Source organism: Hippopotamus amphibius, chromosome 3, assembly GCF_030028045.1.
Source record: "Hippopotamus amphibius kiboko isolate mHipAmp2 chromosome 3, mHipAmp2.hap2, whole genome shotgun sequence".
In the NCBI taxonomy this organism is placed as follows: Eukaryota; Metazoa; Chordata; class Mammalia; order Artiodactyla; family Hippopotamidae; genus Hippopotamus; species Hippopotamus amphibius.
This window is the reverse complement of record NC_080188.1, coordinates 127,281,045-127,308,815: the sequence shown is the minus strand read 5'-3', so window position 1 is coordinate 127,308,815 and position 27,771 is coordinate 127,281,045. Positions and strand designations below refer to the sequence as shown.

General features: G+C 37.4%; 1 protein-coding gene across 13 annotated transcripts in view; it reads right to left on the bottom strand.

The window, feature by feature from the left end:
- The window catches only part of TOP6BL (TOP6B like initiator of meiotic double strand breaks), a 94,836-nt gene that overhangs the window by 41,517 nt on the left and 25,548 nt on the right, over positions 1–27,771 (bottom strand). For 11 of the 13 annotated variants that reach the window (XM_057725562.1, XM_057725551.1, XM_057725559.1 and 8 more), the window contains 5 exons: positions 12,002–12,111; positions 4,904–4,987; positions 3,656–3,711; positions 3,215–3,286; positions 1,518–1,712 (listed from right to left, as the gene is read on the bottom strand). In XM_057725562.1, the coding sequence (XP_057581545.1) occupies positions 1,518–1,712; positions 3,215–3,286; positions 3,656–3,711; positions 4,904–4,987; positions 12,002–12,111 (517 nt within the window). The remainder of the gene's footprint in view (positions 1–1,517; positions 1,713–3,214; positions 3,287–3,655; positions 3,712–4,903; positions 4,988–12,001; positions 12,112–27,771) is intronic. The other 2 variants (XM_057725553.1, XM_057725555.1) reach the window with 2 other exon arrangements.

Here is a 27,771-nt window from a genome sequence, read left to right as displayed (position 1 = left end):
TCCCACTACTGGGCATATACCCAAAGAAAACCATAATCCCAAAAGGAACATGTAGCATAATGTTCATTGAAGCACTATTTAAAATAGCCAGGACATGGAAACAACCTAAATGCCCATCAACAGATGAATGGATAAAGAAGATGTGGCACATATATACAATGGAATATTACTCAGCCATAAAAAGGAATGAAATTGACCTATATGTCATGAGATGGAGAGACCTAGAGTCTGTCATACAGAGTGAAGTAAGCCAGAAAGAGAAAACAAATACTGTACACTAACACATATATATGGAATCTGAAGAAATGGTACTGATGAACCCAGTGACAGGCAAGAGTGGAGATACAGAAGTAGAGAATGGCCTTGAGAACACGGGGCTGGGGTGAAGGGCAAAGGGGAAACTAGGACGAAGTGAGAGAGTAGCATAGACATATTTACACTACCAACTGTAAAATAGATAGCTAGTGGGAAGTTGCTGTATAACAAAAGGAGATCAACTTGATGATGGGAGATGCCTTAGAGGGTCAGGACAGGGAGGAGGGAGGGAGTCGCGGGAGGGAGGGGATATGGGGATATATGTATAAATACAGCTGATTCACTTTGGTGTACCTCAAAAACTGGTACAAGAGTGTAAAGCAAATATATTCCAATAAAGGGTTTAAAAAAATAAAATGTACAATTAAACTGGTTTTAGTATATTCAAAAAGTTGTGCAACCGTCACCACCATCGGTTTTAGGACATTTTTATCACCCCCCCAAAAGAATCATTCCCCCTCTATTTTCTGACTCTATAGGGTTCTTTTTTTTAAGCTCTTTATTGGAATATAATTACTTTGCACTCTTGTACCAGCTTATGAGGTACACTAAAGTGAATCAGCTGTATTTATACACATATCCCCATCGATATAGGGTTCTTGACATCAACTTTAGCCAGTCCCTGCCCCTAATCTCTCCCTAGGCTAACAATGAACTGGTTACCTCATCATGTTGATTCCTTCCAGTGAAAAATCTCTCTTTACCATGCTCATCACACTTTTAATTCATTCACTTAATGTCTCTTGCCCAGTTCACTTAAACTTATCTACTTAGTGATTACTGACTTCTCTCTCCCACCCATTCTGTACAAGGCTGCTAGGATTCCTAAAACATTCAATGGTTTCCCATTACACACAGAATAAAGTTCACACACCTTAGTGTGGCACTCTAGAACCACCATATTGAACTCCAAACTACTTTTCCGGCCTCATCTCTCCCTGTTGCACCATTCATTCCATGCTTCAGTCGTACCGGATTATATGAAAACAGTGTGGCACGTGTCATATTCTATAGTTTTCAGTTTCTTGGAAAAATTCTCAAGCCTAGCTTTCATATTGGATTTTTTGTTTTTATACAAATTGTACCAGCTTCTAGATAAGAGTTTCTATGCTAGAGGCTTTTCTAGAATTGAAATACAAAAATCCATTTTCAAAGACAATGAATTTGAAAACTTTGATGGACTCTGTCATCAAAAGGATATGGAAACTGATGAAATCCTATTCAGCTGGTTGGAAAAGACCTTTGGGCAAGGACACAGAGCAGCAGCTGGAGTTAGTATCAGCTCTCCCAACAAGCCCATGCCAGCCACCTCATCAGGGATGAAGAGCGCTACTGGAGGTCCCAGCACAGGATGGATTCTGCCGCAGAGTAATTCGGTTGTACCGGATTTTGGTGTACTGCCAAAAAACAGGTAAGACAAATTTAGCTTTTTTCCCTCTTAAGAAATTATTTTAAAGGGAATTCAAGATTCTTCTTATAACCTATAGCATATGCATAACCATATAATCCACTATATACATCTTGTTGGAAGAAGTAACTTGTGTCCCACTCAGTGAATCACAGGCAATGGAAAAAGCAGACAAATTGGCATTTCAGAAATTGCAGCATGTCTCCTGTTGTTGCTGCCACCAATGGCAGCTTTATATTCTCAGAAGTATATTCCCTCTACTAAAATTACTCTATGGTTCTGAGCAGAAGTTTCCAAGATCATTCAAAGATCAGCATGGAGGGGGTTGGGGGTCAGGGATCCCTGAATCACAAATGGCCTAAAACTGGCCTCATGATATTTAGATTTCTGCTTTTACACATGCTACACCTTCCCCTGAAGAAGTCTGAGGTTACTATTTGATAGGAGTAATGAGAAAAAATTGGGACATCTTTCTCTCCTAGAAAGAATCTAGTGAAATTTGGTATTTGCTTACTTTCCAACAGCTCTTTTCCAAACAGAAAAGAAATATTAATGAACCTTTCCCCTCTTCTCTAAACTAATCAGGTCACCCAGGGAAATATATCCATAAACATTGGCTTAGAGGCTTAAACTCTTTCAGTAAATCTATGATAGCAAGCTGTCTACCTGTAGGGATTGTATGATGCTAGAAGACCACTAAAGAAAGATATGGGGTGGGGTTTTGTTTCCTGCAGATATTAAAAAATAAAACATATTCTAATCTGAGAGGCACTTTTGGGCAAGAGTAAGAACACAGACTGGAAAACCACAGGCAGTCTCTTTAAGCCTTAAAATCCTATGACTACCAGTGTTGATTCAGGGCATATAAGTGGAGGTAGAAACTATTGAATAAAGAATAAATTAGTTGGACTTAAACATAAGTTAGGCTTTTTCTTCCTATAATTCATGTTCACTTTGGATTCTGTGGTAATTGGACAGCATAGGAAGGTAAAGCACAGGATTCTATTCCATTTACTTTCCACCTCCTTCATGGATTTCTTTGTAGTCTGAAAGAGGTGGAGGTGGGAAGAAAGATGATTTCTAAACCTATGCAAAATGCTAATACACAAACAATAATATACAAAGAATTCCTTTGTAGTCACAGTATCTCTTTAGCCAAGAGTTCAAGTAATCTTTTAAAGTCATTCTTCTCATGTCCAAATGGGATTGGAATTAGCAGGGTTTGTTTTGTTTCATTTACAGATGAGATTAAGGCATGGAGAGGAGAAGGAACATGTATGTCCTCAGGTCAATTAGAATATATTCAAGGAGCCAGAAATAATAATAGTTTTTAATATATAGCTTAAAAATTCTACTTTCACTTTTCTTACAGAGAATTTGACACTTGGCACTAAGAATTGACATCTGAGACCATTTTCAATTTCTGCCCACATTCATACTCATAATAAGAGAGTAAAACATGGAAAGGGACAACAATGCTTTCCCCTTCACCTCACATAATGCTGATAGTTTACGACAAGAGCAATTCCATTCGACAGGTTCAAAGTAGGTTCATTCTCTGCCCTGCAAAGCAAAGAAAAGCTAAGCCATATCTCAAAGATTCTAAAACCAATCTCTGCCTGATACCAATTTTGGCCCATGAGTACCAACCCCAGAGACTACTGAAATTTAATAACCAATTAACCAAGGGGAAATGGCTATTTTTAAGTTTACTCATTCTAATGAAAGGGAAAGGCATGAAAGGTTTCATCTACTTACTCATTAAAAGCTAACCTAGAATAAGAAAATGTTGGGGGAGGGTCTCAGAAAATTAGTTTCAAAGTGACTTCGAGTCAAGAAATCAAACTGTGAACCCACTGGAAATCAGACAATAACGACTGAGAAAAATTGTAGAGCCACTGCATAAACTTAAGCCATGGATTAAGGACTTACCCAAAGATCGCCACGGAGAGGATTCCATTCACATTTACACTGAAATTAAATCTAATCTGCAAAATAAATGGGGTATGAGATTTAACATGAACCAGAATAGGGATGAAAAACTTCCACACAAAATTTCTAAAGAAGATATTCTTTATGTTATCTTTTTTATCCCACTGCACTTTCCCTAAGCATACTTAACACTTGTCTGTGTGCAAATTCTGTACCTTAAATACACTGAATTCTACATTACAATTCCAAGTAGTTACAAATTATGAGCAAATACCAGCTTTTGTCCTTTGCTGTTCTCCTAATGTATCTCTTCTCCCCTTCTTAAAGGAACTATCACTTTTTCTACTGTTTCTATTGTTTTCATGTATGTTTTCATATATTGTTTTCAATATTCCATGCTTTTTTCTTTGTTTTTTCTTCCCCTATCCCCATCTGACTCTTATGTCCTCCCTCCAATTTACTTTACTGTTCTAATTATTTTATACCTTCAATTTATATTTTTCTTTCTGTAAATACAATGGGTAATAAGAGACTCTAGAGCCAGACTGCCTTATTTCAAATTGTGGCTCTGCAAGTTGTTTAACCTCTGTACCATAGTCCCCTTGGCTATAAAATGGGGATGATGATGGTAAAACCTACTTCACAGGGCATGTTGGGGGGGTTGAATGAGTACATGCAGAGCACTTAGAATAGTGACTGGCTAATAACATGTACTGAATTCTGCTTAAGATAGAAAATGTAGGAAACTTGCAGGAAAAAAAGCGGAAGTTACATAGCATACTTAATTCTGTGTAACTTTATGAACATATCTAACTACAGATAATAATAAAAAACTTTAGCTCTCCAGAGTTCAAAGTATTTTATCAAAATTTCCTTATTTGCTCTTACAGTCACTTTAGAAAAGAAGGAGATAATCAGCAAAGTTTATCACCCAGGTTTAAAAGAAAAATGAAGCACGGAGGAGGGACACGAGGTATCCAAAGTGATACAATAAAACATTAAGGTGGTGAAATAAGAACCCAAAAGAAAGTTCTCTCTATATCCAAGGGCTCTCAACTATGTCACATGACCAACATCAAGCCTGCTTTAGGGATATAGGAACCAAACCAATTCAATAGTAAAACTTTTAATCATTGCCATTAAAAGAAAGAGAACCTATCAGATCCATCCATGCCCTACAGAGTAGAGGTCTTTTAAAAACATATGACTTCAACAAGAGAATCATTATTGTGCTGAAAAAGAGCTTACCTTGGGGAGCACAGCAACGATTTTGCGTAAAAAAGTCTTTATAACCAGACTATCTGTCATCAAAGTTCTGGGCTTTTCATCAACCTATAACAACATAACAAAAGTATCCACCTCACATACCGAAACCCAAGAGCACAAATTAATTAAATTATGGCATTTCTTCTTATAAAAGTAACTACACCTCAGAAAACTTTTCAGACATTCAAGGGGAAACATCTTTGGGTCTGAGAAATGAATACCAAAGGTAATCTAATAGCCATCACCTCTTGGGCTAAAGTACCTATTTCACGGAACTTCAGGAGACATGTGAACAAACATCAGAGTAAAACCGACAATCTCAAAACTACCTTTTGGAACAAATTTAAAAGTAATTTAGATTGGAGCTGAGAAGAGTTAACTCCATCTTAACTCTACTATCCTGACGTCGGTCAATCTGTATTAAGAATCTGAGTGCAATCAAAGGAGCAGACAGTAAAAAGAACCTATTTTTAAACCTTAATCCGTTCATCCAAACATTGATTTTTAAGCAAAAGCTGTAAAGCAGAAAGCTCAAAAGTCAGAAGACCTATGTTCTAATACTGGCTCTATAAAAATTACTTCAGTAATCATGAAAGAAAAATCACTTAACTGCTTTGGACCTTTCTTCCTAATCTGCAAAATAGGCCTAAAATTTACCCTTTTAACCTCACTTAACTGTTTTAAGGATCAAATAATAATCTGAAAATATATGTTATACCTAACAATAATAGATACCCCTTGGCGAATGCCTACTGTATGGCAAACAATGTGTAGGTGCTATATTTACATTACATCACAACAATCCTGGAGTCAGGTATTACAATTCCCTCTTTATAGATTAAAAAAAATGAGGCTCAGAATTCCCTGGCAGTCTAGTGGTTAGGACTCTGAGCTGGGGTGGGGCCAAAAAAAAAAAAATGAGGCTCAGAGCACTTATACAACTTGCCTAAGATGTTCAGTGACAGAGCCATAAATTGACCCTAAGTCTATCTGACAACAATTGTTCATGCTCTTTCCAATGTACCCTGATAAATCCATACAAATATAATAAGATTTATCACTTAGTGAGGGCTTTCTCTATTTCAGGCATGGTACTAAAATATTTTACTTATATTGACTCATTTACCTCTCACAGAAACCAGATTAGGTACATATAACCTACATTTTATGGGTTAAAAAAAAATGAGTTTCAAAGAGGTTAAGCAACTTTGCCAAGGTGTGGCTGATCTGGCTCCAAAGCTTTAGTATTAACCACTTTCTTATACTATATTTACTATGGTGTCCCTAAAACCGAAGTTAAAAGGCGTCTCCTAAAAAATGGAGAAGTCAATGAAGAAGAAACAGAGTCAGAAATCAGTCAGGGACTTCTCTGGTGGCGCAGTGGTTAAGAATCCACCTGCCAATGCAGGGGACACGGGTTCAAGCCCTAGTCCAGAAAGATCCCACATGGCGCGGAGCAACTAAGCCAGAGCACCACAACTACTGAGCCCACGTGCCACAACTACTGAAGCCTGAGTGCCTAGAGTCTGCACTCTGCAACAAGAAAAGCCACCACAATAAGAAGCCTGCACACTGCAATGAAGAGCAGCCCCCGCTCACCTCAACTAGAGAAGCCCTGCGTGTAGCAACAAAGACCCAATACAGCCAATCAATTAAAAAAAAAAATCAGTAAGTTCTTATGAGTGGCTCAGAAAATTCAGAGTCAGGTACTAGGTGCATATTAAAGAAGAAAAAGGTCCCAGACCCCAAATCTCACAATATGTATAATACAATAAAGAAGAAACATGTAAATATCTAATAAAGAAGAATATTATAATACTTTTTATACGTACACTGAAAAAGAGATCAAGAACTGTGCGATGGGTGGAGATAATCAGAAAAACTATTATAAAAATATTTGAAAGTATTAGAAAAATGGATAGGGATTTTAGAAAATTCTGGAAACAAATCTAGGATTATTCACACATGTAAATTGCAGTAATTAAACAGTATCTGCAGCATGCATACCATAGTCACATCCTTCTTTTAAAATTTTTTATTACAAAGTGTTCAAATAGTAGAAAATCACTGGTCTCTTTAAAGCATTTTCTGTACTTAACACTTCCAAAACAACTTCCTGGAACAGTTTCAAATTTCTGTAACCTTAGTGATTATAGGGTATATCATAGAAAGGGCTTAATTATATCTAGCAGTAAGGCAACCAAGTAAGTGAAATTTCCCTGAGCAGCTACCAGAGAGGGTCTACAATTAATAATGATGGGAACCACCATTTACTGAACACCTGCGACATGCCAAGCAGTCTCCTCTACACAAGCAAAGTAGAAGATACCCCATTTTATGGGTGAGGATAACAAGACTAAATAAGCTAATTAATTTGTCCAAGGTCACACATAGTTAAGTGGCAGAACTGGGATCCAAACCAAGATCTGACTAACTCCAGAGCCCACATTTCACTCTGCAATGCTGCCTCTCCAAGGATGTTTATTTTCTGTACGTCTAGCTATCTAAATCAGATATTATGTAATCTATCATTACTTCTTATGGAGGCTGGTGGGCAATGCTTACACATGACTACTGAATATGTATATGTGTTTATTCATTGATAAAACACTTAATGTCGCTTATTATGTACCTAGGCTACAGAGATAAATAAAACAATCTCTGAATTTGAAGAGTTTACACTTAAGTAGAAGAGAAAGACACAATAAATAATTTACATGACAATATGAAGAAGTTTTATGATTTAAATATATGAGATGCTAAAGAAATACACAAGAACGATTGGCAACTAATCCAGACTGAGAGGATGAAGGGACATAATGTCAGGTCAGTGGAGGACAGTTAACACAAAGCAAATAGCTCCTTTTGAGATCTACTCATTAATTACTGAGAGAGGGGAGAGGAGGGGAGGGAAGGGGAGAAGAGGAGAGGAAAAAAAAGGAAGAAAGAAAGAAAGAAAAGAAAGAAAGGAAAGAAAGAAAGAAAGAGAGAGAGAGAAAGGAAGGAAGGGAGGGAGGGAGGGAGGAAGAAAGAAAGACACTATATAGTCTTTTACAGCCTTTTACACTTGGGTGTTAGAAACTCAGTACCCCAGGCCTGACATACCTTCAAGCAGTGAATTTACTTACATGTTGTTAGGAAAAAATATATGTTGCCAATCTTAGGCAGCAGAAACTACTATTGAATCATATGTTTCAGACTTTACCTTTAAATACAAGTCTAATCATATGATAGAATATGAGAGCTATTTTATATTTTCAAACATGAACTTATGTGGTTATGGGCTCTACATGACTTTCTAAAAGAAAGTGAGTGTGTCTGTCTCTTTCTTTGCTTAAATAGGTAAGTAGATAGATGACAGAGAAATAGAGAAATACAGAGATAGATATGCTTGTATGTAAATATGTGTATCTCTACCCATTTTATCATTTCATATCAAGGCAAAAATAAATACAAAAATGGAAAAATCTGTCAAGAAGATCTTGCAAAATCAAATTGTTTTTGGAAGGACATGTTACCCAGCCTAATGGACTCCAAGATGCAGGACTGACTGAGCATAAACACAAAACCCAGCATATCTCTTTTTTTTAACTGTTGTGTTTTTTTTTAATATACATTTTTTATAATTATTTTATTGGCTGTGTTGGGTCTTTTTTTTTTGCTGTGCGTGGGCTTTCTTTAGTTGCAGTGAGTGGCAGCTACTCTTTGTTGTGGTGTGCGGGCTCCTCATTGCCATGGCTTCTCTTGTTGCGGAGTTCAGGCTCTAGGCGCGTGGGCTTCAGTAGTTGCAGCACATGGGCTCAATAGTTGTGGCTCACGGGCTCTAAAGCGTAGGCTCAATAGTTGTGGCGCACGGGCTTAGCTGCTCCACGGCATGTGGGATCTTCCTGGAGCAGGGATCGAACCCGTGTCCCCTGCATTGGCAGGTGGATTCTTAACCACTGCGCCACCTAGGAAGCCCCCCAGCATCTCTCTTAAATGAAGTTTTCCTCAGTTTTCCCTGGAATTAGTTCTCCTCACATGCCCAAAGCAGTGGATCATTTATGACCACTTTTTCATGGATGTATCCATTCATTAGCCTCTGCTATAAACCTTGCTACTTGATCCTCCTCCCCATTTGAGGTATATGTATATGATAAAATCTTTCACAACTTCCCCTTTTTCTCTTTGCAATCTCTTCAAATATCTTTTAAACAGCTGCACAGTATCAGAGACAATGAGATGTAATAGAACAAATGCTTTCAGGAAATCCTTGTTCCTCTGAGGTTATACTACTCTTACCTCTCCCCACCTATCCCCAACTGATTACTGGGCACTAAGCTCACAGTTTTCCTCTGTACTCTAAGTCCTGCCATCATCTTGGCTGACTTCACACCCAAGTAGATGACCAGTCTAAGCAACAACTTTGCCTCACAATTCTGTGACCTCCTCAACTCCAACAACCTTGACCCCCACTCATTTCCACGGCCATATACTGGAACTGTACCAGTCTGGAAACCTTAAACTGAAATGTCCCATGCTTATGTGAAAAGATATGCACCAATATGTTAATAGTGGCTACCTTAAGTCAAATTATCTGTCCTCTAAATACACACTTTGATTTTCCTGAGAGAAACACTGCTTTTGCAATAAAGAAAAACAAAAGATAAAACAAAAAAAGAAAGAAATTATCACTCTGATGATAACTTTTTATTCTTTCAAGTCTCTGAATTTCTTATACCCAGAAAATCTGTTTTTCAGTCTCATCAAAGACCTCTAGACCTTGACAACTTCCCATTGGGTTAGGTACCCTTCCTGTAGGCTACCACAGTATCAGTGCTTACCTATATCAAATACATGTTACACTGCATTGTAATTATTTGTTTACTTATCTATCTTTTCCTTTAGATTCCAAGCTCCTTAGGATCAAGTAACATGTCTTGGGACTCTGTCTAGTACAGTAAAGCTGTCGTGAACAAACACAGGTTTCTTTTTTTTTTTTTTTTGGCACACGGGCTTAGTTGCTCCGTGGCATGTGGGATCTTCCTGGAGCTGGGATCGAACCCGTGACCTCTGCATTGGCAGGCGGATTCTTAACCACTGCGCCACCTAGGAAGCCCCAAACACAGGTTTCTGAGTGAATGAATGAGTATTGAAACAGCACTGATCAATATGAGTAAGACTTTGGTTTGGATTCTAATTCTGTCCTTAACTTTGGTATGACCTTGGGAAAGTCAGTCAAATTCTCTGAATTTCGGTTTTCTTTTTTTTTTCTTTTCACATAAGGTATGGTAAATATTTCTTTTTTTTATTTTTTTATTTTTTTGGGGGGTACACCAAGTTCAATCATCTGTTTTTATACACATATCCCCATATTCCCTCCCTCCCTCAACTCCCTCCCCCACCCTCCCTCGAGTTCCCCCCACCCTCCCCATCCCAGTCCTCTAAGGCATCTTGTATCTGTAAAATGAGGTGACGATAATCCTTGTCCTATCCATTTCACAGAGTTGTCAGGAGGCTTAAATAATATATATGTTAGGTTAAGTATTACCATTGTTCAGACTGGCTAAAACACATGATTTCCTTTTTTGGAACTGCTTTCCTTGGTTCACTGGAATCAGCTTTTTTATTGCTGCTTGACATTAATAGTTTCAGAGCTGACTAACCATTAACTGCTCCAGATTGTTTACCCTTTGTTCCCCCAAACAAGATATGGCACAGCCAGGGATATCTGTTGTCCTGATACCAGACTCATTTCCTTTTGGAAGGACATAATCGTTCCAACATAGAGAAAGGCCTCCCAAGTGCTTTTTGGGAGAATGTTTAAAGTACTCTAATTCTTTGTCTCCACCAGTTCAAAGGAAGGAAAGATAGGGGATCAGAGAATTTTTAAAGGGAATGGAGAACGCAATTGTCACTCTCATAAATCTGGGCTACAAATAAATCAATAAAGATCTTTAAATCAACCTAATAAAAATATATCTAAATAGGATCTGCACTGGGAATCCATTTTTATTTTCTATTTCAGGAGATCCAAATTCAAATAAAGGTTTATTTCAGTGGTTCTCAAATTTACCTGCACATTAGGAATCATCTGGGATTTTCAAAATATTCCAAAGCCCAGGCCACACCTCTTATGGACTGGATTGTGTCCCCCAAAGTTCATCTGTCGCAGCCCTAGCCCCCATGTGACTATATTTGGAGACAGGACCTTAAGGATGTCATTAAGGTTAAATGCGGTCATAAAGGTGGGGCTCTAATCTGACAGGACTGGTGTCCTTGTAAGAAGAGGAAGAGACACCAGAAAGCTCTCTCTCCACATATGTACAGAGGAAAGGTCATGTGAGCAAACAGTGACAAGATATCTTGATGTTGGACTTCTAGCCTCCAGAAGTCTGAGAAAATAAGCTTCTGTTGTTCAAGCCACCCAATCTGTGGTTTTTTGTTTTTTGTTTTTTTGAGCAGCCCAAGTAGCCTAACCCAACACCCTAGACCAATTAAATCACAGTCTCTTACAGTGGGACACAAACATCACTATTTTGAAAGCTCCCAGGTGATTTAAAATCTGCGCAAGGAAGTTTGGGAACCAGTGCCTTATTTCATTTCAAATTTGAACTATGATGAACCCGGGCTTTTCTTTTTTTTTTTTTTTATAAATTTATTTATTTATTTATTTATTTATTTTATTTATTGGCTGTGCTGGGTCTTCATTGCTGCACACGGGCTTTCTCTAGTTGCTGTGAGCAGGGGCTACTCTTCATTGTGGTGTGCAGGCTCCTCATTGTAATGGTTCTCTTGTTGTGGAGCACAGGCCCTAGGCGCACGGGCTTCAACAGTTGCGGCACATGGGCTCAGTAGTTGTGGCTCACGGGCTCTAGAGCACAGGCTCAACAGTTGTGGCGCACGGGCTTAGTTGCTCCGTGGCATGTGGAATCTTCCCAGGGCAGGGCTCGAACCCGTGTCCCCTGCATTGGCAGGTGGATTCTTTACCACTGCGCCACCTAGGAAGTCCGAACCCAGGCTTTTCTTTCCTGATATTACATTTGTAGAAAAATTAGAATCAAAACATCATTAAATTTCTAGAACCACAGCAAAACTTGCCTCAAAAATCATCTGGAAGGGTGTTACCCCTGATGTGTCCTGAGAATAGCTGGCTTCCTCTGAAGTCCAATTCAGCTTTGCAGAGAATCCAGGCAGTACAGATTGTATTTCTGTGTGAGAAGAAATGGCGACAAAATGGAACAAGCAGTTTGGACAAGCACCAGGGTTTCTGGAGTTGTTTATGAAACTGATGGGCCAAGAAGGCTCTTCCCTGTTAAAAAGATTACCTGCAAAATCTTAAACATGACTGGAAATGGCTATGCATCAGCAAACTGCTTGAACATTTAGAATTACTGTACGGGGTTTAAGACATTTAATCTCATGTTTTCAATTTTACACAAACTGAAAATTTGCTAACTCAATTCGTATTTTCACTTAATTTCCAGAAGGTCATATCCAATGCCAGAAATCTTCAGAGTTGATAGCTCTGATATTCTTATATTTTTTAATAAATCAATTCATTATTTAATAATACAAATCCAGTAAGTGAGCTAATTTAGAACTTAAAGCAGAAAAATTCAAGAATGACCCTCTCAGGCATTTACCTAATATAGTACATCCTTTAAGAGGTAGTCTTTAACAAAGAAAAGCAAACTCTTGCTAATTTAACTGTCAATTAACCACTTGGTATATTTATATATGTTGAATCAGAACTCTCTACACAGGGCTTCCTAGGTGGCGCAGTGGCTGAGAATCCGCCTGCCAATGCAGGGGACACGGGTTCGATCCCTGCTCCAGGAAGATCCCACATGTCGCGGAGCAACTAAGCCCGTGTGCCACAACTATTGAGCCTGCACTCTAGAGCCCGTGAGCCACGACTACTGAGCCCATGTACTGCAACTACTGAAGCCCACGCACCTAGAGCCTGTGCTCCGCAACAAGAGAAGCCACAGCAATGAGGAGCCAGCGCACCACAACGAAGAGTAGCACCCACTCACCGCAACTAAAGAAAGCCCGCACACAGCAAAAAAGACCCAACACAGACAATAAAATAAAATTAAAAAAAAAAAAAAAAAAGAACTCTTTACACAAAGCATCAGTGAGTCCTTGATCATCATCAACAAATAGAACCTCAAAGTATGCACCATCTTTCTTTCATTCTGCACACTGGCACTAATATTATAGAGGGAAAAAACCAAATCTCCCATTTTATAAAAAGTCATCTCTTATTCCCCCTCTACAGTAGTATTATAATGGAGAACTAATTATGGATAAAAATATATATATCAGTCTCTGCAAGTTCTATACCTCATAAATGAGGTTTGCAATGTTGATTTTATACAAGAATTCAACTTTAAAATTTTAATAAGAATAAAATACATCCTAAAATAATAGCACAACTTTCTCCTAAAGCATTCATACCATATATCTAATAAAGCTTTAATCATCTCAAAAAATATGGACTTTGCCAAGATCAAGTTCTCGCTATCAATCTTAACGGGTAATAATTTTCTTACCATTAGTTTATTTTTCAAATATAATTCAGTCACAAAGCCCAAGATGATACAGCAGCAAGGTTATGCTACACTGAAGTTTAATGAAATTGGCACTAAATCAGGATCACTTGTAACAATCTTCAGTTTTATCACTGACTGACTTTCTGACCGAGGGTGAACCCCTTTTTTCTGTGATTCAATTACCTTTCTGTGAAATAAGAAAAAATTGTTCCTGAATCCTATAAAGTAGTAATGCAGTGCAGAATGGGGAAAACATGTAGAGAATTCCAAGTTTGTCAATAACAGAATTCTCTAGAAATCTTAATAACAAATTTTAAAAAAATAAGTAGTTATTTGGGGGGAAATCAGTTTCAATTAACTCACTCCCTATACCAAAAAAAAAAAAAAAAAATCCAGATGGATTGCCTAGAGTTAAATGTGAAAAGGTAAAATAATAGACCTAAATAAAAAGCCTCTGTATCAAGATAGGTCAAGAATATTTTGAAATTTAATCTTCCCATTCAAACACATAAAATGATAAAACAAGTATTTTTAAATCTTAATAAAACATAGTCATAGGGACTTCCCTGGCAGTCCAGTGGTTGAGACTCCATGCTTCCAATGGAGGGGGCGCAGGTTCCATCCCTGGTTGGGCAACTAGGATCCCACATGCTGCACGGTGCAGCCAAATAAATAAATGAATGGATGAATGAATGAAAAGTAAGACAAAGTAAAACAAAACATAGTCATAGAAAAAAAGAAAAGAGAAATCTTTATAGACCAGAAATGGAGAGGTATTCTTCCCTAATCTTCAGAAAGGAAAAAGAGAGAGAGAATCCGCAATGGTAAGTAAGGACCAAAGATGCCCCATGTTTGGGGCATGGAATGGAAAAAAAAATGGCCTAATATTACAACATCGACAGGCTTAAAAGCAAGAGCCACAGAGGCCACACACAGGAGGTATAAGCAAGGGACCAAAACATGAACAAAAGCCAAAGGTATGCCACCTGCCTAGCTGAGGGTTGGTTAAAAGCCAAATGATGCTAGTAGCAGCATCAGTGATGCAGGATGAGGGCCTTAGAGCCATGTAATATAAGTATGGATGACACTCAGAACTATACATTCTATTAAGATACAAGAGCATTTTATCTTGCCACTCAAGCAAAGTTTAATTCAAGATATACGCCTTGCAGATTAGGGCTCAGCAACCCAGAGAACCTCCTATTGGAAGGCTGTCAATGCAGGATGTGTTCAAGACAAAAGGATCATGGACAATTAGCTCTTAACTAAAAATTACCAATCAATGAAGACCCATACCATGACAAATGATATATATTAACCAACAAAATATATACCTGAGGAAATAGAGTTAATACAACAAACTGAAAGGAACTTTAAGAATGAGTGCTCTATATTTTATACCCTCAAATATAAAAAGAAGCCATGAAACAAGAATACACTGCCATCAATTGAACGGAAAGTAACAGCCAAAACCCTATTAGAAATCTTGGAAATTAAAGATGTAGTGTTTGAAATGAAAACCCTATGGATGGTAGATTAGACACTGTAAAAGACCATATTTAAAAGAAAATGTGGACTTCCTAGGTGCCGCAGTGGTTAAGAATCCGCCTACCAATGAAGGAGACACAGGTTCAAGCCCTGCTCTGGGAAGATTCCACATGCCATGGAGCAACTAAGCCCGTGCGCCACAACTATTGAGCCTGTGCTCTAGAGTCCGTGAGCCACAACTATTGAGCCCATGTGCTGCAACCATAGAAGCCCACGCACCTAAAGCCCGTGCTCCACAACAAGAGAAGCCACTACAATGAAGGAGGAGGCCGCGCACCACAATGAAGAGTAGCTCCCACTCGCAACTAGAGAAAGCCCATGTGCAGCAACAAAGACCCAACGCAGCCAATGAATAAATAAATAAATTTATTTTAAAAAAGAAAGAAAATGTAATTGGGCAGTGGCCCAATTTCTGGGAATCCCCACCCCTTCCCCACAACAGCTAGAATGAGTACCTCCCATTCATTAGCTTATAAAATTATCCACTCCTATAAAAACTGACAACCCCATACCCTGGTGCCACTCTCGCCTTCCAAGATGGCCCACACTCTGTCTATGGAGTATGTTTCTCTCTAAATAAATCCATTTCTTACCTATAAAAGAAAGAAAGGAAGAAAGAAAGAAAAAAAGAGGACTTCCCTGGTGGCGCAGAGGTTAAGAATCCGTCTGCCAGTGCAGGGGACACAGGTTCAAGCCCTGGTCCAGAAAGATCCCACATGGCACGGAGCAACTAAGCCCGCAAGCCACAACTACTGAAGCCTGAGTGCATACCTAGAGCCTGTGCTCTGCAACAAGAGAAGCCACCACAATGAGAAGTGTGCACTGCAACGAAGAGCAGCCCCCACTTGCCACAACTAGAGAAAGCCCACACGCAGCAAGAAGACCCAATGCAGCCAAACTAAATAAATAATTTTTAAAAATTTAAAAAAAAAAAGGAAGGAAGAAAAGGTAGTACTTGAATGTTCATAGAAGCATGATTCATAGTAGGAAAAATGAGAACAACCCAAACGTCCAACAAATGACAAACAGATTAACAAAATACAAAATATTATTCAGCCACAGAAAGAAATGAGGTACTGTTACATGCTACATACTAGCATGAATGAATCTTGAAAACATTACGCTTAGTGAAAGAAGCCAGACACAAAAGGCCACATATTGTATTATTTTGTTTATGTGAAATGTCTATAATAGGCAAATCCATAAAGACAGAAAGTAGATTAGTGTTTGCTAAAGGACAGGGGGTAGGGGTAAGGGGAGTGACTGCTAATGGGTGCAGGGTTTCTTTTGGGGGTGATGAAAATGTAATGTTATGAATAGTGATGATAGTTATACAACTTTGTGAATATACTTAAAACTACTGAATTGTACACTTTAAAATGGTATATTTTATGACGTGAATTATATATCAATTAAAAGAGGGAAAGGATAAAAGACATTAAGAATAGACTTTTAAAAGACAAAAACACTAAAAAAATTAATGCCACTATTGAGCATATACACTGAGAACACCATAATTCAAAAAGTCACATGTACCCCAATGTTCACTGCAGCACTATTTACAATAGCCAGGACATGGAAACAACCTAAATGCCCAACAACAGATGAATAGATAAAGAAAATGTGGTACATATATATAACGGAATATTACTCAGCTATAAAAAGAAACGAAATTGGGTCATTTGTAGAGGTGTGGATGGACCTAGAGTCTGTCATACAGAGTGAAGAAAGTCAGAAAGAGGAAAACAAATATCGCATATTAATGCATATATGTGGAATTTAGAAAAATGGTACAGATGAACCTATTTCCAGGGCAGGAATAGAGACGCAAACATAGAGAACAGACATGTGGATGGGGGGGATGGGGTGGGATGAATTGGGAGGTTAGGTTTGACATAAAAACACTACCATGTGTAAAATAGATAGCTAATGGGAACCTGCAGTATAGCACAGGGGGTTCAGCTTCATGCTCTGTGATGACCTAGATGGGCTGGGATGGGGTGGGAAGGGAGGTCCAAGAAAGAGGGGGTATATGTATACATATAGCTGATTCACTTCACTGTACAGCAGAAACTAACATGACATTGTAAAGCACTCCAATAAAAAAATTCAGAATAAATAATGACTGAGTCACACAGCTAAACACATCACAATGAAATTCAGAATAACAAGGATAAAGAGAAAACACTAAGTGCTACAAAAGAGAATCAAATTAGCCAAAAGAAACATGAGTTAGACTTCTCATCAACAATGCTAGATGCCAGAGGATAACTGAGCACTATCTTCAAAGATCTGAAAAAAATTAACTTTGGATCTGGCCTTTTAAGAGAACCAAACTACTGTTAAAGAATGAGAAACTTAAAATGTTTATATTCCGTTAAGTCCTTGCTGAAAGAACTACTAAATAAACCAGCATGACCTTTGAAAATGAGTTTACATTTGCAACTTTTGCTGAGATGGGGTGGCACTAAGGGGGAAAGAATGATATAATCATCAATATTAAACTCTCTTGACATAGCTCTTCAACTGTTAAAGAAAAAGTAGATAGAAAAATTTCAATCTTGTGACAATGTGAATATACATCAAAACCATATATTGGGACTTCTCCTTCTTGCAATGATGAAGTAACTGGTACCAAATAAGCCCTCCCACCAAAAACTACTATAAAACTAGATAAAATATACTCAGCAATGGTTTTCAGGCATTGGACAATAAACAGCACAATACTATGATCCTTGAGAGAAGGGAAGCTCTTAAGAAGACCCCTATGATTGCCATCGATGTCTGCCTAGGGAAATTTTCCTGCTCATGGAGGACAGACTTGGAGCCCAAGCAGAGCACAGTGGTTCCATTAAGCTGAAGAGACAGGGAATAGAGCTCAGGGTTGTGAAAGTACATGGAATCTGCAAGGCAGGGCACTGGAGAGGAGGGAGCTATGTAGAAGTGGGTACCAAAAGTCTGTGTGGAAGCTCCCCATGAGCCCCTGACCAAGGGCTGAGCTATGCATGCACAGGTGAGACTATATAAGATTTCCCAGAGAGAAGTTGCAATGGAGTTGAAAATGGAACAAGAAATTAGTGGTGAAGCAACGGTGGGAAATGTTGGCCTTCGGGCCCAGCCAGAATGGAGAGAACTTGACAAAACTGATGCTGTCCAGTTGAGATGGCAAAAAAGGTAACATTTGAGTAGTAAGAAACACATTTGAGAAGTTCTGCTCCTGATCCACCCTAAAAAAACCTAAAACCAAGTCTCAACAAGATTCACAGAGAAGACAGAGTTTGGAGGTGGAGCGGTATCAAGTTAGAGGGGTTTGAAAATGACTTGGCTTTCTATAGATCTACCCTTTAAAATGTCTAAAAACAAGCCTACACAAGGTTAGGATGATTAGCTTGCTAGAACTGCCTGCTAGAACAAAAATCAACACTCTTCAGAGGTAGAACAGAATATAGAATATGAGCACATTACCCAACAGAAAACATTTTCTAGACATGCAAAGAAAAAGGAAAATATAACTCACACAGAAAAGCAATCAATAAAAACCAAGTCTGGGACTTCCTAGGTGGTGCAGTGGTAAAGAATCCACCTGCCAATGCAGGGGACACAGGTTGGAGCCCTGCCCTGGGAAGATTCCACATGCCACGGAGCAACTAAGCCTGTGCCCCACAACTATTGAGCCTGTGCTCTAGAGCCCATGAGCCACAACTACTGAGCCCATGTGCCGCAACTATTGAAGCCCATGTGCCTAGGGCCTGTGCTCCACAACAAGAGAAGCCACTACAATGAGGAGCCTGCGCACCACAATGAAGAGAAGCCCCCGCTCGCAGCAACTAGAGAAAGCCCATGTGCAGCAATGAAGACCCCAACGCAGCCAATAAATAAATAAAATAAATAAAAATAAAAATAAAAAATGTTTAAACTGGAGGAAACTAATAAAATATTCAAAAAACAAAAACAAAAAACCAAGTCTGTTATAGATGTTATTTAGGAAAGACTTTAAAGCATATATTACAAATATGTTCAAAGGCTTAAAAGGTGGTTTAAATGAGTGAACTGATAGGGAATACCAGCAGAGAAATATGTACATTGTAAAAAAAAAAAAAAAAGAACCAAATGGAAATTCTATAACTGAAAAGTTCAATAACTAAAATTAAGAATTCACTAGATAGGTTTAATAGTAGATGACAGAAAAATAATATTGAAATGACAGAAAAGTCAGTGAAATTATTGAAGGCAAAGAACAAAAATTATCCAATCTGGAGAGCAGAGAAAAAAGGGTTGACAAAAAATAAATAGAAGCTTAGAAAACTTCAGGACAATATGAGCTAGTCAAAAATATGTGTAATGGGAGTCCCAGAAGAAGAAAGTGAGAATGGGACAGGAAAAATATGAAATCATGGACGAAATTTTCTAAAATTTGATGAAAAATAATAAGATGTGAAAAGTGCAGCAAACCTCAGTACAAACCTCACGTAAATACAAAGAAAATTACAACTAGGCACGTAATAGTCAAAATGACAATAAAAAAATAAATAAATAAATAGAATATCTTGAAAGAAGCTAGAGGAAAAGCACATATTACATACATAGGAACTATAATACAAATTATAGCTGACTTCTGAGATACAATGGAGGCCAGAAAACAACGAATGACATCTTTAAAATGCTGAAAGGAAAAAACTATCAAGCTAGAATTTCAAATCCAGTGAAATATCCTTTTAAAATGAAGGTAAGACAAAGGCATTTTTAGATAATCAAAAGATGAAATAATTTGTTGCTAGAAGACCTGCACTACAAGAAATACTAAGGATGTTCTTTAGGCTGAAGATGGAAACCCAGATATACAGAAAGAAGTGAAGCATCAGAAATAATAAATAAGTGGAAAAATATAAAAGACTATTTTTTTCTTCTTGCATTTTTCTTAAAATACAACTAACAGTTTAAACAAAAATAATAACATTGTAAAGCAGGAATTATAACAGCTAAAAATACTCAAAATAGTATTAAATTATAACACCCCCAAATACAATAAATATCCACAAGATCATCCTCAAATAAATAAATAAAAATGACTTAGAGGTGAAGAAGGGGGACTTCCCTGGTGGTGCAGTGGTTAAGAATCCGCCTGCCAATGCAGGGCACATGGGTTTGATCCCTGGTCAGGGAAGATCCCACATGCTGTGGAGCAACTAAGCCTGTGCACCACAACTACTGAGCCTGTGCTCTAGAACCTGCGAGCCACAGCTACTGAGCCCATGTGCCACAGCTACTGAAGCCCGGGTGCCTAGAGCCCGTGCTCCACAACAAAAGAAGCCACAGCAATGAGAAGCCCACACACTACAACAAAGAAGAGTAGCCCCCCCGCCCCCTGCAACTAGAGAAACCCCGCGCAGCAACGAAGACCCAAAGCAGCCAAAAATAAATAAATAAATAAATAAAATAATAAATCTTTTTTTAAAAAGGTGAAGAAGGGACAGGTCTTCCTTACAGATAGATTCCAATAAATAAATGTAGAAGGAATAAGGATATATTAAATCATGATAACACCACAGTAATAATTGCTCCAGGCAAGACCCACCAATGCTAAACTAGGAGACAAAAGTTTGAGAAACAGGATGTTTGTATAGTCTTATTGTATTTCCCCCAAATATTTAAAAATTACAAAGAGTAACTTTACTTGGAAAAATCTGGCAGATAACACCTTAATTAAGTGATCAAGGTTAATATTACCAACAATAAGACATATCAACATCTTCAATTCCTTAATATGATGCACTGAAAAGGACACATCATCTCTGTTGTATTCTTTCTGACAATGTCATAACCTCAATCTAATATAAGAAAACATCAAACTAGCTCACACTGAAGGACAGCCTACAAAACACTTGACAAGTACGCTTCAAAAATGTCAAGGTTATGAAAGAAAAAGAAAGACTGAGGAACTGTCACAGATGGAAAGAGATTCGTTAACTAAATGCAAAGTGAGATCCTGGAATGGATCCAGGAATTGAAAAAGAACATGAGTAGAAAAACTGATAAAATCTTAAGTCTGTAGTTCAGTTAATAGTATTTTACCAATATTAATTTCTTAGTTTTAATAACTGTGCTACAGTTATTTAAAATATTAATCGTAGAGGAATCCAGGTAAAGGATATATAGGAACTCTTCATACTATTTTTGCAACTCTTCTGTAAATCAAAAATTATTTTTAAATTAAAAATGTAAAAGGATGAAACTAGACCACTATTCTACACCATACACAAAAATTAACTCAAAATAGATTAAAAACTTGACTATAAGACCTGAAACCATAAAAATCCTAGAAGAAAACATAAGTGGTAATCTCCTTGACATCAGTCTTGGCAATGATTTTTTAAAATTTGACATCAAAAGCAAAGGCAACAAAAGTAAAAATAAACAAGTGGAACCTATATCAAACTATAAAACCTTCTTCACAGAGAAGGAAACCATCAACAAAATGAAAACATAACCTACTGAATGGAAGAAAAAATTTGCAAATTATATATCTGATAAGGAGTTAATAACCAAAAAAATATAAAGAACTCATACAACTTAATAGCAAACAACCCAATTTAAAAATATGATCTGAATAGACATTTTTCTAAAAAAGACATGCAGATGACCAACCGGTACATGAAAAAATGCTCAACATCACTAATCATCAGGGAAATGCAAATCAAAACCACAGGGAGATACCACCTCACACCTGTTAAAATGGCCATTAAAACTTAGAAGCAATGAACATTCCTGGTACTCAGAATGTGTTCTCTAAATACCACTGCTCACTACAAAAGGAGAAATAGCTGATTCTGGGCCTAAAGTAGAAATATACAAGATGAGCTGGGTATCTTGTTGGGCCAGAAAGCAAGGAAGTTATCAAAGGCCAATGAGATTATGTCAAAGGATTTAGTTATAAAATAGATAAGTCACGGGAGTATAACGTACAGTACGGCAACTACCTTTATTGTATTGCATATTTGAAAGTTGCCAAAACAGTAGATCGCAAAAGTTCTCAACGAGAAAAAAACTGTAAATATATATGACAGACGTTAAATAGACTTATTGTGGTGATCATTTTGCAATGTATACAAATATTGAATCATTATGTTGTATATCTGAAACTAATATAATGTTATATGTCAAGTATACCTCAACTTTTTAAAAATTCAGACTTAACCTATGTAGAATCTGCATTTATGAAGACTGCCAGTTATCAAGTATGTTAAGGGGGGGATCCTTTGTAACAGAGCTGATCATAAGTAGTTTAATCTATTTCCAATAATATACATAAGCTAAAAGAAGAAAAAAATTTAAAAACATACTCAAAATTAAAATACTGCACAAACAAAAAACTAAGAAAATAATTGCCAATGATGACCAAGTTTTACTATACTTACTATACAGAAGATAGACCTTCGTATAAATATCAAACAGAAAAGTACTAAGATCCTTAAAGGGGAAAATGAACAAAAAATGAACATTCAACAAAGAAATAAATGAATCAATAAACATAAGACAGTCATTTCACTTGTATTAATATCCAATATTGCACACTACATTTAGTTTTCAGTCTTACTCTCCTTTATTTCTTTGCGTTTCCTGGTCTTGACATTTTTGAAGAGTTCAGACCCAAATTTTTTATAGAATATCCCTCAATTTGGATCATCTTCTCGTTCCTTAAAATATTCAGGTTATGCATTTTTGCAGAAATACCACAAAAATGATGCTGTGTCCTCCTCAGTACATATCAGGAGGCATATAATATCAGTTTGTTCCAACACTGGTGATGTTAACTTTGATCTTTTGGTTAACATGTTCCATAGATTCCTTCACTGCAAAAGTTAGTATTTTCCCCTTGTAATTAATAAATATTTCCAAAGTACCTCTCCACAAATTATGTATCTGTTCCTCATCAAAGCTGCACTCATTAGTGTTAGCATCCATTGATGATTTCCTGAGTACTTTATCCCTTCGACACTTAGTAGTTGGCACTCTACCTGTAAAGAGCTTTCTTTTTTCCCTTATTTACATCAGTATGCAGTCATGTGTTCTTATTTTATTCACTGAGTTATAATCTCTTACTATCATTATTTACCTTATATTATTGTCCCATATTTGGTCATAGGAAGTCCCTTCAAGCTGGCTTGTGTGTCTATCCACACGATAGGAATTCCTTAATTTCACGGGTGTTCTAGGCTCTTCTTGTATTCTCCCTACCCCAACCCTGGAATCGGTGTTTTCTCCAAGGAGTTCTAGTTCTTTTTAGTGGAGAAGGGTGTTTGGAAACCAAGATTTGAGAGCTAAGCAGTTGCTACTGGGATGTTATTATTTCTAGGCTCTCTCAACAGACAAAGCTAGGATACACACACACACACACACATCTCTATGTTTCTATATTTATCTATTATGTATAACAGATACTATACAATTGGAACCATGAGTTCCAGTTCCACAGGGTGCATTTTAGTCTTCCCCCTCTCCACATGTGTAACTTCCTTACACAACAGTTGAAAATCAAGTTCCTGTTAATCTCAATATATTTACTCAATTTATCAAGCTAGAATACACAGAAAGCAGTTTCAGAATTGTAAAACCTTATCTCTGCAAAGCAAACCTACTAACTAGATTTCTATATTTGTTTATAGTTATTTTATTTAGGTAAACTTTACATACAATATAATGCACAAATCTTAAGTGTACAATTTGCAGAGTTTTGACAAATGCTTATAACCAGGTAACTCATGCTCCATCAGGACAGAGAACACTTCCACCATCCCAGAAAATTCCTAACTGCTTTTTCCCCAGTAAACAGTTCTCAGAAGCAATCATTTTTAATTTTTTTCACTAGTTTAGTTCCACTGTTCTTGAAGTTTATATAAACGAAATCCACATACAGTGATTCTTTTGTGTCCATTTTCTTTCTCAGCATAATGTCTGTGAGATTAATGCACATTGTTGCATGTATAAATACAGGCATACCTCGTTTTATTGTTTCACTTTAGTGCACTTCACAGATATTGTATATTTTTTACAGATTGAAGGTTTGTGGCAACCCTGCGTGGAGCAAGTCTATTGGCACTATTTTTCCAACAGCATTTGCTTACTTAGTGTCTGTGTCACATTTTGATAATTTCCACAATATTTCAAACTTTTTCATTCTTACTATGTTATGGTGTTCTGTGGTCAGTGATCTTATATGTTACTATTGAAAAAAGATTATGACTAGTTGAAGGCTCAAACGATGGTTAGCATTTCTTAGTAATGAAGTATTTTTAAATTAAGGTATGAATATTTTTTAGATATAATGCTGTTGCACGTTCAATACTCTGCATAGTGTAAACATAACTTTTATATGCACTGAGAAATCAAAAAATTTGTGACTCCCTTTATTGTGATTTGTTTTTATCGGAATGCTCTGAAACTGAACTTGCAAAATATCCAAGGCATGCTTGTAATTCATTGCTTTTTATTTCCGACTAGCATTCCATTACATGCATATATACGCAACTTATTTATCCATTCTCTTGTTGGACATTTGGAATTTTCCAGTTTTTGGCTGTTTTTAATAAAGCTGCTATGAACAGCTGTTGTGAATCTTGTTTTGGACAAATATTTTCATTTCTCTTGGGTAAATACCTAGAAATGAAATTGATGGGTCATGGCATAGGTATATATTTCACTTCATACAAAACTGTCAAGCTGTTTTCCAAAGTGGTTGTACCATTTTACATTCCCACCAGCACTATATCAGAGTTCTGATTGTTCTACATCCTTGCTAACTAACATCTGGTGTTTTTTAATTTTAGCTATTCTGGTGGATTGTGAATTTACAGTCTCTGGTGACTGACTTCTTCATGTGCTTAATGGCCATTCAGATACCTTCTTTTCTGAAGTATCTATTCAAATCTTTGGCCCACTAAAAAAAAAAAGAAACCTTTATTGAGATCCAACTCACAGATACATTTCATCCATTTTTTAAAGTGTACAATTCAGTGGTTTGGGGTATATTACAATATTAGTTTTTAAGTTGTGGTAAAATATACATATAACATACAATTTGCCATTTTAACTATTAAAGTATACAATTCAGTGTCACTAATTACATTCACAATGTTGTACAACCATCACCACTATTTCTAAAACTTTTTGATCATCCCAAACAGAAACTCTGCAACCATTAAGCTGTAACTCCCCACTCTCCTTCCCTCCCATCTCTGGTAATCTCCAATCCACTTTGTTTCTATGAATTTGCCTATTCTAGATATTTCATATTAGAATCATACAATATTTGTCTTTTGTGTTTGGCATATTTCACTTAACATGATGTTTTGAGGGTTAATCCATGTTGTAACACATATCAGAACTTCATTCCTTTTCATAGCTAATAGTATTCATACACATATATCACAATTTGTTTATTTATTCATAAGTTGATGGACACTGGGTTGCTTCCACCATTGGGTTATTGTGAATGATGCTGCAATGAACACTGGCATACAAGTATCTTTTTTTTTTTTTACAAGTATCTATTTTTTCTTTTTTTTAATCAAAGCAGCTGTGCTAATTTTTTTTTAGTATTTCTTTTTTTTTAATAAATGTATTTATTTATTTATTTATTGGCTGCGTTGGGTCTTTGTCGCCGAACGTGGGCTCCTCTCTAGGTGCGGAGAGCAGGGGCTACTTTTTGCTGCGGTGCGTGGGCTTCTCATTGTGGTGGCTTCTCTTGTTGCGGAGCAGGGGCTCTAGGCATGCGGGCTTCAGTAGTTGTGGCATGTGGGCTCTGTAGTTGTGGCTTGCAGGATCTAGAGCGCAGGCTCAGTAGTTGTGGCGCACGTGCTTAGTTGCTCTGCGGCAAGTGGGATCTTCCCAGACCAGGGCTCAAACCCATCTTCCCTGCATTAGCAGGCAGATTCTTAACTATTGTGCCACCAGGGAAGCCCCCATGTATCTATTTTCAATCTCTGCTTTCAACTCCTTTAGATGCATCCATATGAATGAAATGGTTGTAATGGCAATTCTGGGTTTAGCTTTTTGAGGAACGCCTAAACTTTTTTCCATGGCAGCTGAATTATTTTACATTCCCAGCAACAATGTCCAAAGGTTCCAGTTGCACCACATACTTGTCAACATTTGTTATTTTCATTATTCTTCTTTTTTAATTGAAGTATAGTTGACAATGTGTTAGTTTCAGTTGTACAACATAGTGATTTGACATTTATATACATTACAAATTGATCACCACAATGTCTAGTAACATTCTTCCAGCATACAAAGCTATTACAATATTATTGACTATATCTCCTATGCTGTGCATTCCATTCCCATGACTTATTTATCTTATAACTGGAAGTTTGTATCTCTTAATCCCTTTCACCTATTTCACCCAACTTCCCATCCTCCTCCCATCATCACTGTCATCATCACCATCGTTGTCCTAGTAGGTCTGCATTGTTTAGCCCAGATTTGTTTTTAATCGGATGTCTTTTTTATTATTAAGTTTTAGAAGCTGTTTTTATATTACAAATATGAACAAAAGCTGTTGCCAGACACGTTTTGCAAAAATTTTCTCACAACTATGGCTAACCCATTCATTTTCTTTTCTTTTCTTTTTCTAATATTTTAATTGAAGTATGGTTGATTTACAATGTTGTGCCAATCTCTGCTGTACAGCAAAGTGACTCAGTTATACACATACATACATTCTTTTTTTTAAATGTTCTTTTCCATTATGGTTTATCACAGGAGACTGAATATAGTTCCTTGTGTTATACAACAGGACCTTGTTGTGTATCCATTCTAAATGTAACAGTTTGCATCTACTAACCCCAAACTCCCAGTCCATCCTTCGCCCTCCACCCCTCCCCCTTGGCAACCACAAGCCTGTTCTCTGTGAATCTCCTTCTGTTTTGTAGATAGGTGCATTTGTGCCATATTTTAGACTCCATGTGTAAGTGATATCACGTGGTATTTGTCTTTCTCTTTCTGACTTACTTCACTTAGTATGATCATCTCTAGTTGCATCCATGTCCACAAATGGCATTATTCCATTCTTTTTTATGGCTGGGTAGTATTCCATCATATATGTGTACCACATCTTTATCCATTCATCTGTCAGTGGACATTTAGGTTGTTTCCATGTGTTGGCTACTGTGAACAGTGCTGTTATGAACATAGGGGTGCATGTATCTTTTTTTTAAGATTTATGTATTATTTATTTATTTATTTTTGGCTGTGTTGGGTCTTCACTGCTGAGTGCGGGCTTTCTTTAGCTGTGGTGAGTAGGAGGCTACTCTTCATTGCTGTGCACGGGCTTCTCAGTGCAGTGGCTTCCCTTGTTGCGGAGCACAGGCTCTAGGCGCACAGGCTTCAGTAGTTGCAGCATGTGGGCTCAGTAGTTGTGGCTCATGGACTCTGGAGCACAGGCTCAGTAGTTGTGGCACATGGGCTTAGTTGCTCTGAGGCATGTGGGATCTTCCCAGACCAGGGATCGAACCCGTGTCCCCTGCATTAGCAGGCGGATTCTTAACCACTGTGCCACCAGGGAAGTCCAGCATGTATCTTTTTGAATTATAGTTTTGTCCAGCTATATTCCCAGGAGTGGGATTGTTGAATCACATGGTAACTCTATTTTTAGTTTTCTGAGGAACCTCCATACTGTTTTCCATAGTGGCTATACCAACTTATATTCCCACCAACAATGTAGGAGGGTTCCCTTTTCTCCACACCTTCTTCAATATTTGTTATTTG